The sequence below is a fragment of the Leptonotus elevatus genome, chromosome 21 (genome assembly GCF_054856555.1).
Source record: "Leptonotus elevatus isolate MCC_2025b chromosome 21, RoL_Lele_1.0, whole genome shotgun sequence".
Lineage (NCBI taxonomy): Eukaryota > Metazoa > Chordata > Actinopteri > Syngnathiformes > Syngnathidae > Leptonotus > Leptonotus elevatus.
Window position 1 is genome coordinate 4,180,444 of NC_141259.1, and position 16,945 is coordinate 4,197,388.

At 44.1% G+C, this 16,945-nt stretch overlaps 1 protein-coding gene across 1 annotated transcript; it reads left to right on the forward strand.

Moving 5' to 3' along the window:
- Positions 1-542: 542 nt before the first annotated feature.
- On the forward strand, positions 543-15,740 carry ankrd33ba (ankyrin repeat domain 33ba). Its single transcript, XM_086065369.1, has 6 exons — positions 543-1,207; positions 11,191-11,320; positions 11,408-11,548; positions 11,848-11,989; positions 12,065-12,263; positions 14,621-15,740. Exons 1-6 carry the CDS (start codon positions 821-823, stop codon positions 15,161-15,163), a joined length of 1,542 nt encoding a protein of 513 aa, XP_085921495.1. The 5' UTR covers positions 543-820; the 3' UTR covers positions 15,164-15,740.
- Positions 15,741-16,945: the final 1,205 nt, after the last annotated feature.

Consider the following 16,945-nt stretch of genomic DNA (forward strand, 5'->3'; position numbering starts at 1 on the left):
ACAACTTTTGGATTTTCCTATCAAACATAATGAAGAGATATACTGCATGTAAATATGGACATTAACAGTGAATGTCACCCACACAGTGGCACACCTGCTGATACTATAGCGATGATGGGCCAGCCACAGGAGATCAATCCCAGCTCTCAGCGGGGGCATAGAACAAGGTAGAATATTAATAGGCTCACACTGGGACTGTTATGCACTTGCTTTTTCCACTACAGGTGGTCGCAGTCAACTGACATACTCAGGAATGGAGAAAATTGAATTTTAAGGTAATGATATGGGGATTCCCCCTCTATTTTTAGCTATTTTTTTCAAAGTCTATACCAGATTTATTATGAACACGTGATTATTACATAAGATCAAATCATAAACAAGAAAATGCTGTACTTTGATGTTACGTTACTGACGTAATATCGGAATACCATCGTAAACCGAAGATTGCCTGCACTTTAATGGGGGAGAAATAAAGTGAAGGGGGAGGGGGGTGTTGAGTGGGAGAGAGGGTTGTCCCGGGGCCATCTAATCGGATTAGAGACTGCACATTAGGTTTGTGTGTGTGTCTCTCTCCGCCCTACATGTCATATTTGGGTGCATGTTTTTAATTGTGCTCTTCTCCACGCTCGAACTTGGAACCGCTCTGGATGTAATAGACTCACAAAGTGTTGCGTTCACGCACAGTACGCCAATGGACACGCAACGAACTCATCCAAACGACGTCCCAGCACGTCACCAAAAGAATGCATGACGAACTCAACGTAAAGTGACCTTTTGGGTCGAGAAAGTTTGATTCCCGGCAACGCTCGCTCGGGGTTCGATGGTGCTGATCACGGACGACAGGGATGGAGGAGTCGCAGCGTCGCTCCGGGTCAAGCAGCTCCAGCAGCTGAAAGCGGTCCACCCGACCATAGTTGAGGAGGAAGACTACCTTGACTCGAGTGAGGATAACGACGAGAGCGAGGAGGAGGATTTCGAAGAAGTTGACTTCGAGGACTTGGCCGACACCAGGAGCATCGCGTCCGACGACTCCTTCTACCCTCCCGATGATGCGTTCGCGGACTCCGAGCGCTCCCCGTCACCGCAGAGTCCAGAGCCCCTTTCGTTCTTTCGGGCGTGCTGCACCAATAACGCCGCTGTAGTCCGGATCATGATACGGCATGGGGTCGCGGAGGACGAGGTCAAGCAGACGGACCGGAACAACAGGGTACGTACGTCAGTCACAAACACAACATGATAGCCGCCTCCAGTATTTACGCTTGTTTTTGTAAAGTACTACATGAAATGGCGTACAACTACAGTCAAATGCATTGCAAGAGTAAGGGTATGAAATAAATTAATGCAACAAATATTGCAAAACTCTTAATCATGTAAATCTTCAATTAAAGAACAGAGCCTGTTATAGAGTTACATTAGAGTGAGGGTAGGGCATGGGTCATCAAAGTATGGCCCAGGGGCCACACACGGCTTCACTTTATGCTGTAATCCGGTCCACCAAGCAACTACATTGTCAAGAGTCCTGTAATATATGCTGCATTCATTTAGCCATTAAATGTCATTAAATAACTGGGTAGTTGATTTATTATAAATACAAACATAAAATAAAAATACAGTATTCATAAAATAAACACTTTTAAACAACAGTTAAAAAAGTATTATTTTTTTAACACTTGGTTGATTAGATATAATATAGATACAATAAGAACAGACACAACATGACACAATAACTGTCATTTGTACTTTTATTAGCACGGTGTTCACTTAAGGCATATCAGATTCTGGAGAGAAATAATTAAGCCTGGGCTTTGTGAAGAGGCTTACAGGACTATTTTAAGGCTTCGCGGGAAGGATACATACAGTCTGACCTCCATGTAATAGGCTACTTTATTCTACCCCACTGGCTCAGTCTTGCCTAATCAAAATGGCAACAGACAATCCAAAGTTGAACAAAATTCGTTTTCACCCCCCCCCCCCCCCCCCCTTCCACACACACACAAAAGAATAACGTATAGATCTGTCGGTTGCTATCATAAAATCCGAACAATGGAAATTAAAACAAAAATAAAGTAATAAGCTTACTTGGATAGTGTATTCAATGAATATTGTTGGCTTTCAAAAAAACACAAACAAAATCAGATGTGACTCAGAAAATGATTAAATTCAATGTTGCATGTTCACAGGAAGTATAAATGACATACCATGTGTCAGTACAGTATTTTATGTATATACTTTATGTATATACTTCTTTATTGAAAAATGGCAAAACACACAATGACATTCCTGTCATAGGTCCTTGGATTGCATGATTGTGTATACTGTAATGATGTTTGTGTATGTCAATGTGTGTGCCTGTGTATAAATACAGTACAGATATATACAGTACTGTACATACAGTATAGGAAAAGCAGGATATGAATTTGTGAACGTGGCATTAACATGCATTGACCTCAGTATGTGCACACGCACACAATGTAGGTTACAAAACATCTGTAAAGCTCATCAGTGTGTGTGTGTGTGTGTGTGCGCACACGCGTGCATGAGTGAATACCATGACACTGATTTGTGCATCCAAATATAACATGTAACAATCAATACATTATGTAACACAAAGAGGCAATTACATCATCACCACTGAAATTGTACAAAAAATAAAAAAAATAAAATAGAAAGTTGAAGTGTTCTTATACCACACATGACCTTTACTCAAAATGAACCATAAAGCCAATACTTTAGGTACAGTATATGTCACTGTAGGCATAATTCTGCAGTTAGACATGTTTGTGATTTTAATTCTCTTATTGAGAGTCTTGTATGAGAGCAAAATGTTGATTTGAAGCACCTGCGTGCCAAGGTGAGCAGAGTGGCTAATGAGGTAGGCGTGACCGACTGGCATTGTGGGGGCAGTCGAGAGGTGAATGGAAAAGGGTCCCCACACATCTTAAACAATGAAGCTGAATATATATATATATATATATATATATATATATATATATATATATATATATATAAACTCCACTAGCCATCATTTTTAAAAACCAACATACTGCTGTATATAGGAACATAGTGTCCTTTTAACCCCTTCTGGGAAAAACACACACATACAGAATCCATTAAGTTTAAATGAGGCCACTGTTCTCGTTAGCCCCCTTGCTCGCCTCCTCTCGACCACGTTTTCCAAACAGGGTGAGCTCAAGAGAGGAGACAAGGAAGGACTTATACAGAATGTTGTTGGATTGTGTGGCGCAGGACAACACGCTATTAGAGCAAGCAATATTATTGCAAGTAGTAGCCGAGCTAATGTGAATGATTGGAAAAATCAAAGTCATGTACATGTGATTTGATAACGCTCCAGACAGGAGTGTTAACACGTTCATCATTGACTGAAAATGGCCTCTAGTCTAGTCTCTGTACTGTTATATCATTTACTTGTTCTTTATATATATTAGTGTTTGAAAAAATTGATTCAGCAATATATCGCAATATTACAGCACGCAATTCTCGAATCGATTCGATATGCGGCCGAATCGATTTTTAAACATCAATTTTTTAGGGGAATATTCAACAAAATGTCTTACTTAGGGTTAGGATTCACACATTAAGCATGGAAGAATGTTATATTAATGGAACATTAAGCCTTAATATTTTATTTCAGTGCTGTTCAAACATGAAACAGACTGCAACCTGTTTGTTAAATGCAGTGGCTCAGTTATAAGCCTGCATTTTCAGATAAATAAATACATTTTCATACAAATCTTACAGTGTACATGTACAAGTTTACAGGTTAGTATTTTCTAAATTAATATATATATATGTCATATTTAAAATAAAGATTTGTAAAGCATACATTTTGTGTTTCTCTCTTTTGCCCATGTTGAGTGAAATTAAATACATTTCTTGGACGTATGCGGAGCTAAAGGCAAAGGCCGAGAGTGCCTGGAGGGCATGCGAGAGAGCCGAGTGTGTAGTCAGGATTGCTGGTTTGTCCCCATATGTAAATTTGCGTTCCTCTCCTGGAGCCTATATTGAGTGAAATTAAATTAATTATTTCACGTACGCGGAGGTAAAGGCAAGTTGAGCCCGGGGCCGAGAGCGGCCATTGCGCAACAGGTGTTGTGCCAATGTACTTACCCCTGAAAAAAATCGCATCCCCTGCCGCGGGAGCACGCACTCAATGACGTCACACTACGCGCGATTACTACGGCCCGTCTTTTCATTTAAAGACACAAACAACATGCTTATATTTCAGTGGCTTATATTTAACGATCGATAGCTGCGTGGAGAAGCAAAAGAAAAGCAAGTACAGTGGTATCTCGGAGTTTGAACATAATTTGTTCCTGTGAAGTGTTCAAAGTCCGAAGTAGTCAACCTCCGAAACATTTTTTCCCATAGGAAATAATGTAAATGCAATTAATCCGTTCCCAAGCTCCAAAAACAGAAAATCCCTATTTATCTTTTTTACATTTACAGTACAGTGCAGTATTTAAACAATAAAAAAATACCTTACCTTACCTATTGTGGTGTGATGGAATCAGTAGATGATAAATGCTATGTTCATGCTAGCTTTAATTAGGTGCTGAGTTTGTGTATTTTACATTGGGCATATTGTTAGACTACTAAGCGGTCCTTGCGTGCGTTGTTTAACGTCAGGCACGTTGTTGAACAGCTAAGGGGGGTCCTTGTGCCAGTATTTACAGAAGTAGTCACGGTAGTTACAACAGCGCGATAATCTCCTTCCTAATTCCACTGTATGTTTTTCTTTGCTTCCACTGGCACTGTTGTCTTTCTTTGAGCCCATGGCGAAGAAAATTGTCATGGAAAAATCAAAATGCACTCGCGAGTATAGGGCACCTCCAGTAGTATTCACGATCTGACTGGAAATGAGCAGTGCATCGTCTCGATTTTTTGGTTGAAGTCCGATTTGTACGAGTTCCGAGACGTTCGAACTCCGAGGTTTCACTGTACTGTACTCAAACTCGCGTTTGGCAGCAGAATGGGAGGAGATCATTAAAATATGACCTCTATAAAGGGTCAAAATAGTGCCAAATTTCAAAATCATATAAAAATGGTGGACTTTATGTTCGGCTTATGGTATGACTCTAAAATATTTTTCTGTAAGTTTTGGGCAGTTAGATAAGCCTTCCAATTTTGGTAAATTTCGGTATGTTGAAAACTTTCAATTTTACATCCCAAAAAGTGAGGTTTAAAGATTGATAAAAGACTCAGCAACTAAGTAGTGATTTACCTTTGGTGCCAGTGCAAGTGAAAGCCATTTATCATCTGTAATTGGTAGATTTTACTGATATTTTTAATAGCAGAATTTGAGGAAAACCACAATTTCCGTAAAAATAAATAATATCCAGAAGTAATAATTGCCATATAAATCACCAAGATATAAATTCCTCAGGTTTTATTGCAGCCATAAAACTATACAGTAAATCACTCTCTTACAAAATATCATAAATTAAGTTGTCCCATTCTAGTTCTCAGTGGCTCATGTTTTTGGAAGGAAGCCAGAGTACCTGCAGCTCCACACAGGACGTTAACTTGTGATATGAACCCCAAAACTCAGAACTTTGAGGAAGACGTGCTAACAACCAGAACGTCAGACATTAACATTTGGCATAAGGTAAATATGAAAGCAAGTTAGAATTGCATTAACTTTTAGGGTATGATTTGAGCATAGCGAGGTTAAACAAGGTCAGCGGGAATCTAGCGAATTGGAACACAGGAGATTAAAAGTCAGGGAGGACGTACAGAATGTCCATCGGCATCAAATAATGAAAGTCTTCGCCTTCCTTTTTATTTGGCCTACATGAAAAAAAAAAGCATAATCTTCACTGTTTGTTTGAGGCCTAGCGTTTGCATTAAGACTGCCTTTAAAATCACTTTCTGTGGGTGGATGTGTTTGAGTAAGAAATCGGTTTGTAGAACAGCACGTGCATTTGTGTCTATGAGACAGGTCTACATGCATGTGCACAAGCAAACAGATCTGCGTCCTGGACCAGAGCCACGCAGTTAAAGTGAACTTTTTTTTCCAGACAATCCAGCAATTATTCCCAACAAACATTCCCCCTTTGTCTCCTCGAGGCTCCCAGGCCTGACGACGCTAATGTGATTACATGCACTCGGCTGACAGCCTGCCTTGTTTTAATAGTTGTGTTTGTTTTACATCATGTCCATTACGCACAGGCTATAAATTCTGTCTTAAGTGGCCCGCGCTAAGGAAAATACCAAAAACTCTGGTGGTGGTGATTTGATTTCATCCAATTTCAGATAATATAGAGTATAGAATTTCATGTATTTTTTTAGGAGATAATTCAGGTTGTTTCTCCAGGTCTACCCCTACAGTTGTAGAGTGTTACCTACTTATAAATCACCATACATATAGACAATGGCATTTTATTGTGTATTCATATATTACATATTCATATAAATATTTACATATTCAAATGAATATTTATATGATATTATTTTGACAACGCACGCTACAGATTGGTGGACTGGTGGGCTCATTTCGCGGACGTGTTAGGAGTTCGATTCATGTGTCTTGTCTGCATGCATTATGCAAATTCAGCTGTGCGAACGCCCGCGCTCCTGGTTGGTGGACTGTTTTCACGCTCGTTCCTGGTTGGCTGCTGTCCTCGGCTTCCTCGTGCGTCAGTTTTGAACGTGCTGTTTACATAAAGCAACAGAAATCCGTCTGACTTATTTTTATTCATCTGATGTCGCCAGACTAGCGAGGCTGGAAAAGGTAATAGAAATATTTGGGGGAAATGAGGGGACACTACTTGACCACCTCATTTCATTGAGAAGTCCACCGAAGATGACAACGCGTCATCGCCGTTTGTGATGAACCGTCTGCAGGGCTGAATTTCTACGATCGCCACACATGTCAACTTTATGCTTCATGTTTCAAGTGTGATTAAATTAAAGATAAATAAAAATGTAACACTGTTACTCAAAACAGCTTTGTGTATATTCACACACGTCAGTAGTCTCCCTTCCAAGCACTCTCTCCCGCCCGCGCAGAGCGCATATCAGGCTTTTGATGATGTATGAATTGGATGCGTGCGGATGAGCGTTCACAGTGCAGACGCATCGCATGCATATCCGATTTACACCCACATACGAAAGCGGTCCAGGTCGGGTGTGAAAAAATCGGAATTGTACTGTTGTTCAGCGCAGTGAGCTGGGTGGCAGCCAAAGGCGGGGGCCTTGGCGGTCCGACCCTCGGCTACTGAAGCTAGTTCTGGGGACATGGAATGTCACCTCTCTGACAGGGAAGGAGCCCGAGCTGATGTGCGAGGCTGAGAAGTTCCGACTAGATATAGTCGGACTCACCTCCACACACGGCTTGGGTTCTGGTACCAATCCTCTCGAGAGGGGCTGGACCCTCTTCCACTCTGGAGTTGCCCACGGTGAGAGGCGCAGAGCAGGTGTGGGCATACTCATTGCCCCCCGGCTGGGCGCCTGTGCGTTGGGGTTTACCCCGGTGAACGAGAGGGTAGCCTCCCTCCGCCTACGGATTGGGAGGAACGGCCCCCCCGATCGAAACCCGAGCGGTGTTTTGTTGTTGGACTTCTGTGCTCGTCACGGACTGATCATAACGAACACCATGTTCAAGCACAAGGGTGTCCACATGTGCACTTGGCACCGGGACACCCTAGGCCGCAGTTCGATGATCGACTTTGTAGTCGTGTCATCGGATTTGCGGCCGTATGTGTTGGACACTCGGGTTAAGAGAGGGGCGGAGCTGTAAACTGATCACCATCTGGTGGTGTGTTGGCTCCGATGGCGGGGTAAGATGCTGGTCCGACCAGGCAGGCCCAAACGTATTGTGAGGGTCTGCTGGGAACGTCTGGCAGAATCCCCTGTCAGAAAGAGTTTCAACGCCCACCTCCGGCAGAGCTTCTCCGTTGTCCCGGGGGAGGCGGGGGACGTTGAGTCCGAATGGACCATGTTCCGTGCTTCCATTGTTGAAGCGGCCGATCGGAGCTGTGGCCGTAAGGTGGTTGGTGCCTGTCGGGGCGGCAATCCTCGAACCCGCTGGTGGACACCAGCGGTAAGGGATGCCGTCAAGCTGAAGAAGGAGTCCTATTGGGCCCTTTTGGCCTGTGGGACTCCGGAGGCTGCTGACAGGTACCGGCTGGCCAAGCGGAATGCGGCTTCGGTGGTCGCTGAGGCAAAAACTCGGACATGGGAGGAGTTCGGTGAGGCCATGGAGAACGACTTCCGGACGGCCTCGAGGAAATTCTGGTCCACCATCCGGCGTCTCAGGAGGGGAAAGCAGTGCGCCATTAACACTGTGTATAGTGGAGATGGGGTGCTGTTGACCTCGACTCGGGACGTCGTGAATCGGTGGGGAGAATACTTCGAAGACCTCCTCAATTCCACCAACACGCCTTCCTTTGAGGAAGCAGGGTCTGGGGACTCTGAGGTGGGCCCCCCTATCTCTGGGGTCGAAGTCACTGAAGTGGTTGGAAAGCTTCTCGGTGGCAGGGCCTCGGGGGTGGATGAGGTTCGCCCGGAGTTCCTAAAGGCTCTGGATGTAGTGGGGCTGTCGTGGTTGACACGTCTCTACAACATCGCGTGGACATCAGGGACAGTGCCTCTGGATTGGCAGACCGGGGTGGTGGTTCCTCTTTTTAAGAAGGGGGACCGGAGGATGTGTTCCAACTTTAGAGGGATCACACTCCTCAGCCTCCCAGGTAAGGTCTATTCAGGGGTGCTGCAGAGGAGGATCCGTCGGGAAGTTGAATCTCGGATTCAGGAGGATCAGTGTGGTTTTCGTCCCGGCCGTGGAACAGTGGACCAGCTCTACACCCTCAGCAGGATCCTTGAGGGTGCGTGGGAGTTCGCCCAACCAGTCCACATGTGTTTTGTGGACTTGGAGAAGGCGTTTGACCGTGTCCCTCGGGGAGTCCTGTGGGGGGTGCTTCGGGAGTATGGGGTACCGGGCCCCCTGATACGGGCTATTCGGTCCCTGTACGACCGATGTCAGAGTTTGGTCCGCATTGCCGGCAGTAAGTCAAATTCGTTTCCTGTGAGGGTCGGACTCCGCCAAGGTTGCCCTTTGTCACCGATTCTGTTCGTAATTTTTATGGACAGAATTTCTAAGTGCAGCCGGAGTGTCGAGGGGGTCCGGTTTGGTGGCCTCAACATTGCATCTCTGCTTTTTGCAGATGATGTGGTGCTGCTGGCTTCTTCAAGCCGTGATCTCCAGCTCTCGCTGGAGCGGTTTGCAGCCGAGTGTGAAGCGGTTGGGATGAGGATCAGCACCTCCAAATCCGAGACCATGGTCCTCAGTCGGAAAAGGGTGGAGTGCTCTCTGCGGGTTGGGGATGAGGTCCTGCCCCAAGTGGAGGAGTTCAAGTATCTTGGGGTCTTGTTCACGAGTGAGGGTAGGTTAGAGCGGGAGATCGACAGACGGATCGGTGCAGCGTCTGCAGTGATGCGGACGCTGTATCGGTCCGTTGTGGTGAAGAAGGAGCTGAGCCGAAAGGCAAAGCTCTCGATTTACCGGTCGATCTACGTTCCTGTCCTCACCTATGGTCACGAGCTGTGGGTCGTGACCGAAAGGACGAGATCCCTGATACAAGCGGCCGAAATGAGTTTCCTCCGCAGGGTAGCCGGGCTCTCCCTTAGAGATAGGGTGAGAAGCTCGGTCATTCGGGAGGGACTCAGCGTCGAGCCGCTACTCCTCCACGTTGAGAGGAACCAGTTGAGGTGGCTGGGGCATCTGGTTCGGATGCCTCCTGGGCGCCTCCCTGGGGAGGTGTTCCGGGCATGTCCTACCGGCAAGAGGCCCCGGGGACGACCCAGGACACGCTGGAGAGACTACGTCTCACGGCTGGCCTGGGAACGCCTTGGGATCCCATCGGAGGAGCTGGCTGAAGTGGCTAGGGAGAGGGAAGTCTGGGCTTCCCTGCTAAAGCTGCTGCCCCCGCGACCCGACCCCGGATAAGCGGAATTGAAGACGGAACGGACGGAACTGTTGTTCAAACTGCATGAAAAAATCCGATACTTGTGAAAAAATCGGAATTGAGCTCCAGTGTGAACGCAGCCTATGTGTCCTGACTCATCTACACACAGCATTCCAATTAATACTGTGTTTGTGGAATATGAATTAAGCCACAAACTCCACCTGCTTTATCCATCTCTGGGCGGCCAGTTTGCCACTTGCCGTCGACTGAAAATGACATCACAGTTGCGCAGAGCTCAGGTAATGACCAATCACGGTTAACCTGTTTTCTGGGTTTGGCCATGTGGCATTTGCAAGCTGAGCCCTGAGGCATTTTCAGCCATTTTGTCATTCTCAGTTGACAGCAATTAAGTGGCAAAATGGCCAACCTATGAGATGGATAACAACGTGTGGCTTTTTACTGCTTAGTTCATATTCCCAAAACGCAATATTAATCAGAAAACCAGGTTGAGTGGGGCGGCATAGAACATTTTTCACTTGACTTCTCCTTTAAGCATAAAGTGTTGAAGACAAAATAATTTTAATATCAGTATATTTATGATTAGAATCAGATGATAAATATTATAAATAAAGTACATAGAGCACCCCAACAAATCTAAGAAAAAGTTTGTTCAAGCACTCACTGAAAGTGCTTTCCATGGCAACAATAGTTAGATACTATTTCAACAATAAAACAGTACCACCATTTTAAGGTCAAAACTACATACAGTTGCTTTCAATGCTTAAACTGTCAACATCAATGCTCGCATTTTGCTTATGTAAATACGGTATATCCAACACAGAGCTAAAAGTGTGACCCTATGGAAAGTCACCTACTGGTAAGTAAATTTCAACTCGCCTGTCATCAACCTTGTTTGTGTTGGCTTGTGACTCTGCCAGAAAAGTACCCGACTTTTACTTTCAGCTGAATTTTCCAGGGTCATCACTGTAGCAAACATACGCTCCCACTCCCACACAGAGCGACATTCACGCATACGCGCACAAACACAAACTCCTTTTCTGGCGTACAACATCAGACGGCGACTCTTGCTTATTTTTCCGCTGAGTTTGACATGTCTCGGCTTACAGTGAAAACATGTCATATTAATTCACAAAGGTCCATGCCTACTAGCGCTGCTATGCTTGTATTTAGCATATTTCAGGATCCGAATGTCAGCACAAATGTTTGTGTTTCTCTCATTTAACGCCTTCACTTTTTGTCGTCTCAGACAGGGCTGCTGGTTGCTTGTTACCAAGGTTATGTTGACGTTGTCGTAGCGCTGTCTCAATGCCCGTATCTGGACGCTAACTGGCAGGATAGCGAGGGGAACACGGCCCTCATTACTGCAGCACAGGCGGGTAAGTCGCACAGAACGATGTCTAAAAATGTCTTCAATCATTTGCAAAGATGGTCTATGATCAGTTCTCTTTTGGTATTTCCTTTAGGTCACATTACAATCACCAACTACCTACTCAACTACTACTCAGGATTGGACATCGAGAGGAGAAACTGTCACGGCTTCACCGCTCTTATGAAAGCTGCCATGCAGGGCCGAGTTGAATGTGTGCGCTCGCTCATGATGGCGGGTGAGGAGAAGTCAAGTCTCATTTGTTGGGATAAACAACACATTTTCAATTAGCGGCCCAAGAAATCAGGGCTGTTTTAGACTGCCGCCCGCTCGGGTGCATATTAATTTTTCAACTTTAAACATAATACTCGTTTTCAGGCTCTTGTAGAGCTTGCTGGTGATAAATTGTACTGGCTAATTTTGTCAAAGTCCTAGTTGTTCACGCCCTGAATGTTGAGATTTCTGCGAGTGTAACGTAATCACAGATCTGACTCATTTCCTCAAAGCGCAACACCCCCTTCGTCTTGTTCCTCTCAGGAGCCACTCTAAATGCACGGGACTGTGGCCGCCAAATGACCGCCAGAGAATGGGCCCTGTTCACTGGCCGCTATGAAACTGCCTGGGTGATGGCCCGACTGATGGAACGATCCACTCCGGATCAAATCTGTGATGCATACAGGTAAAAATCAAAGTTCCCCCTCTTGGTCTGACATTCAAGGGCAGCAACGACATAACAGCCAAACTACTTTATCAGTCTAGAATGGCCCCCACTGGCCTCAATGGTGTTCAAAGCCCGGGAGCCTCGAGGCTGTCTCAAGCGCTTGACCGACACGGTGCGCGACATCTTCAACATTGCCAACGTCAACAATCCTGAGGAAGATGGCGTCATCGACCACCTGGTGTCTGTGACGACGGCCATCAGGAGCCCATTTATCGCCGTGACCTGTCATACGGTGAGTTGCCGGAAAACTTAAGAATGTACGTTACTGTAAACTATAAGTGGCTGCCTGTTTAAAGGTAAACCTATGAGAGTATGATACATTTTATCTGGTTTATGACAACAATTTGAATTAACATGAGGCATAAAATTACCTTTTAGTTTTGTATTCTCACATTATCACTGTAACATCACAATACTTGGCAAGCCTTCGTGTGCCGTCTGAAATTGATTCTTAAAGCCACAATGTGTAATCTTTAGCGCCGTCTAGTGGTGACCTAATTCTTTCAATTTAAAAACCCACTATTTATGTAAATAATATGCAAAATAATATGTTCTATCGCATCAACTTACTTTTTTAAAATATAATTGTTGGTCAGGTAATCACTAATTAATAATTAGTAATTATATTACATGGCTGGAGTCTCACCATACAAGAGGCTGACATGTTTCGCCACCATCTTCCTGCTACAGATGCCCAACTTCGTGAACATAGTTAGCCCTTGTGGTGGTGCTTGCGTTGAGTGTCGGACCCAATGGATCAACCGCCGCGTACCTTCCACAGCATAGGTGTCAAACTCCGGTCCTCGAGGGCCTTAGTCCTGCAGGTTTTGGAGGTTTCCCTCCTTCAACACCAGCTGATTCCAATCAGCAGGATCGTTATCAGGCTTATGCAGAGTTTGCTGATGAGCTGATCATATTTCAGCTGTGTTGGAGAACGGAAACATCCACAACCTGCAGGACTGCGGCCCTCCAGGACCGGAGTTTGACACCTATGTTCCACAGCTAGGACCCGAAGGTGGTCGTCGCTGAGCCCTGTGATTCGGGCTCCCGTCACTTGTCATCTTCTGCTTTGCTCTCGCAAGCTTTTACTAGCTTTTTTTATTTTTATTTTTTTTACTAGCTTCTGCCACTAGCCGCTCTTCTAAGCCACTCCAGCCTACGGCTCTGACTAATTCCCTCTAGCCCAGGGGTCTGCAACCTGCAGCTCTGGAGCCATTCTTTGGTTCCTCCTGTGGCTCTTTGTGGATCTCTAAAAACATTTTGAAGAATTCTTTTTTTTTTTTTACATATATATTTTTTTAATATAAAATATTCTTCAAATAAATTAATGATTAAATAAAAAATAAATAATTAAATATTCAAAAAATAGTCAACATTTTTAAGTTGTTGGAAAAAGAGAGACAAAATGTAGATGAAAAAGTTTTTCAAAAAATACCTAAAATTGGAAAAGCAGAAAAATACCATAAAATGTCAATGGAAAAAAAAGGTAGAAAACATTTCTGAAAATGTGTAATAAAGAGAGGCATAATATGTGCAAAAAAGTATTGCCAAAAATTTAACAGAAGGCAGAAAAGTCTAAAAATTTATGAAAAATGAAGTATGAAAAATTACAACAACAACAACAAAATCCAAAAATGGAAGACGAAAAGGTAGAAGAAAATGAATCTCAAAATATTGGATGCTATTTTTCTGTTATGGTGCAGCTCTAATGAGCTCTTGGGCCCTCAGTACATTAGACTAACAATAACACATGGTTTCGTTCATCACAATGTTCAAATGTTTTGCATCTCCAGACACATTTGTTATTATTTATTTGGCCTAACGTGGCTCTTTTGACATGAAAGGTTGCTGGCCCCTGCGCTAGCCGCTCTTGTTAGCTGCTCCAGCTAAATCTGGCTCGCTTGGTCTTTCGGCGCCACTCACCAGGCTTCACTCCGGCTACCAAGTAGTCATCACTTGCCAAAATGCTTGTTTGCTCACGCAAAATAAGAATTGTTGGTAGGCTCGTGGAGTGTGGTCTCTCTGAGCCACCGTAGTGTGCGTGCTTCTAAATGCATGCACTTTAGCTGCATTCTATGCTATAGCGACAACTAGTGGTCACTTATTACACATCGTGCCTTTAAGTCGCAACGCAAACTAATGCATTCCGCCACATGAAACCCCGAAACGTTGTATTGACTATGCTTACATGCAGCCAATATTTGAGGAAAGGTCAAATTTAAGTTTTTTGGGATAACCAGTTGATATATGTGAGTGGACCAGAGGCAGCAAATCAAGGTCTAGAATGTAAAAACCCTGCCACGGTTTGAATTTAGCCCCTGGTGCTAGCTAACGAGCATTAGCAGCTAGTTAGCTAGCACCAGGGGCTAAAGCCAAACTGTGGCAGGGTTTTTACTTTCTGAACTTGGATTTGCCACCGCTGGAGTGTACAGAGTTATTCCTGCTTCCATATTCCGATCTGGACTGTGACGCACATAACATCATTACGCAAATAGATGTCATTTCCGCTCTTATGTATTAAGCTATTTTTTAGGTAGTTAGCTTTAGCTCTCTAGCTAGAAGGTTGTGACAATCCCACTTGTATTTTAGGTGTGTCCTGACAGCCCCCCAAGTGTGGGCAAACGCCGCTACGCAGTTCCCGAGATCCTCCACCATCAGCGAACCAAAGAGCTCAGCGCCATCAACCCTGACAGGGTTGACAGCCACCTCAAGCTGTTCCAGAACTCGCGGGTCACTTTGGTGCCCAAGCCCTCACCCGACCGGCGGGCCAGCCTTCAGACGCAGCGCACGGCGCCTCGAACCAGGAGCTCCAGCCTGGGAATGTTGTCGTATAACGGAACGGAGCTACGGAGGACTAGCCTGCTGCCTCTAAACATGTTGCTCAGGAGGAGCAGCGTCAGGCCGGGGTTCACCATCCCCAAGGTGAGGGTGTCCAAGGCGCCCACGCCCACTTATGAGCCTGAAAAGATCCGGAGGAAGGGCAGCGCCAAAGATGGAGGCAGACACCTGCTGCAGATTCCTAAGTGGCGATATAAGGAGCTGAAAGAGGAGAGGAGGAAAGCCGAAGAGGTTGAGAAGAAGAGGTTGGAGGCATTAACCAATAGACACCTCATTGTTGGGATGAGGAAGTAGTCCTTTTTTTATGCACACTAAACCAAAAACAGACAATCAATGGGTTGGACATTACTTGACTCAGGGTGACTACACTTACCAGCAGTATTACATTACTCAAGACTAAGTTGATTTGTGTCATTTAGTGAATTTTGAGTGAATACAAAATTGCTGCCAGCTTTAGAAGTGCTTGTCATTTGCAATGTCACACATGGATTACCCAGGTGATATTATACTTGAAAGTGTTTTTAGCTTTAACTTATTTTTCATATTTATTGCTTTTAAAAGCAGCCCTAATGGCCAAGCCTGCATATTGTTCCGATTTTTTTTCTTTCAATTTTTCACACCAGCATTTTTTGTTTTGTTTTACTTTTTTCCACTGTTGTGGAGGGGGAAAGTATCTGTAAATACAAAAATCACAAATATAAAGTCTCTTGAAGCACAACAAAAAGAGTAATCAATTTGTACTATTCTCGTGCAATACACTAAACACTAGCAGCAGTTCTCTCTCAGCATATTCCACAAAGATGGCTGACATGCCGTGCTGAAAATAGCCTACTGTATATTGTAATAAATAAATGAATGAATTTCGCTATCATTTCAACGCTGTTGTTTGTTATATCACACCATATTTCAGTTCAGCGTTCAATAATTTGCCTAGTCATACTTTTTGGGATGTAGCCTCCACTATTGGCAGAAAATCTCACCTAGTAACACAGAGTACACATTTTTCAATTTAATTCAACTCAGTTTTATTTACTTAATGCCAATTCACAACAGAGGTTTCTGAAGGGCTCCTCACACTTGAAAGAGACTAACCGAACCCTGCATCCGATCTTTGCCACCAAGGAAAGGCTTTGAGAGGTATGAATTGTGTAAAGTACTGTATTACGCGGTACATGACTGTACAATATTCCAGTTATGGCCAAGACAATCGTATTAGCAATGACTGCATGACATAATATTTAGGTCACGAGTGTTGCTGACCCAGCTGTTGGCTTCCAGTGTAACCTTAGATTATGACATACTACAGGCGTGCTCCTCCGCCTCCTCCTCTTCTATATGACCCAAATCCCTCATTAATTCAGAGAAGGCTACATTTAAAAAAAACGAAGCAGCGCAGTGGATACTGTTATGATAGCTGTTACAGTTTGTGTCCATGTGATGCTTGATGAAAGCGTGGGGATTTAAGACATCATGACCTCATTCTGGATCAGCACTTTCAGTAGTGCTGAGTGGGAGTTTTTGGCGGAAAGCTTAATTGCAGCCCCCTGCTGGTTGCTTGTGGAACAGCACTTGCAAGTGTCCAATTTTAATAAGACACGTAAGCTTTATACATCAGCAGATTTTCGGATGACAGCATGTGGGTTTGTGGATTGCAGTTTTTCAAAAAATTTGGTTGGCTTTTTTTTAGTCTTTAATTTAGCAAAGCATAACGGCTAGCCTGCTAGGTAACGCACACGCACACAAGTCTATAAAGTAAATTAGCCAATCCCTCAATGGTTTATGTATGATTTTTTTTTTTTTACCAATTTACCTTTTGAAATTTATATTAGGGCAGTTGTTACAAGGTCACGTAACATTTTCTTTTTGACTGCCACTATGGACTCCACAGTGATACATATAAGTAACATAAAACCCGGCTATTTACTATATTCATGGCAAGACTTCTAACATTTAACAGCTCGACTGGATATGTGCTACAGATATCTGTAATTCAGTTTTGAGTACGCAAAACTGAATTCCAGATATGTCATTTTGAGTCACAAATTAAAATTTGAACAACTCAAAAGGTAAACTAGT

What these genes read in the sequence shown, in the direction of transcription:
- ankrd33ba (XM_086065369.1), top strand. Translation starts at nt 821, where the DNA reads ATGGTGCTGATCACGGACGACAGGGATGGAGGAGTCGCAGCGTCGCTC. An exon ending in CAAATCTGTGATGCATACAG is followed by an intron (nt 11,990 to 12,064) that starts GTAAAAATCAAA and finishes CTACTTTATCAG; the next exon opens with TCTAGAATGGCCCCCACTGG. An exon ending in TCGCCGTGACCTGTCATACG is followed by an intron (nt 12,264 to 14,620) that starts GTGAGTTGCCGG and finishes CTTGTATTTTAG; the next exon opens with GTGTGTCCTGACAGCCCCCC.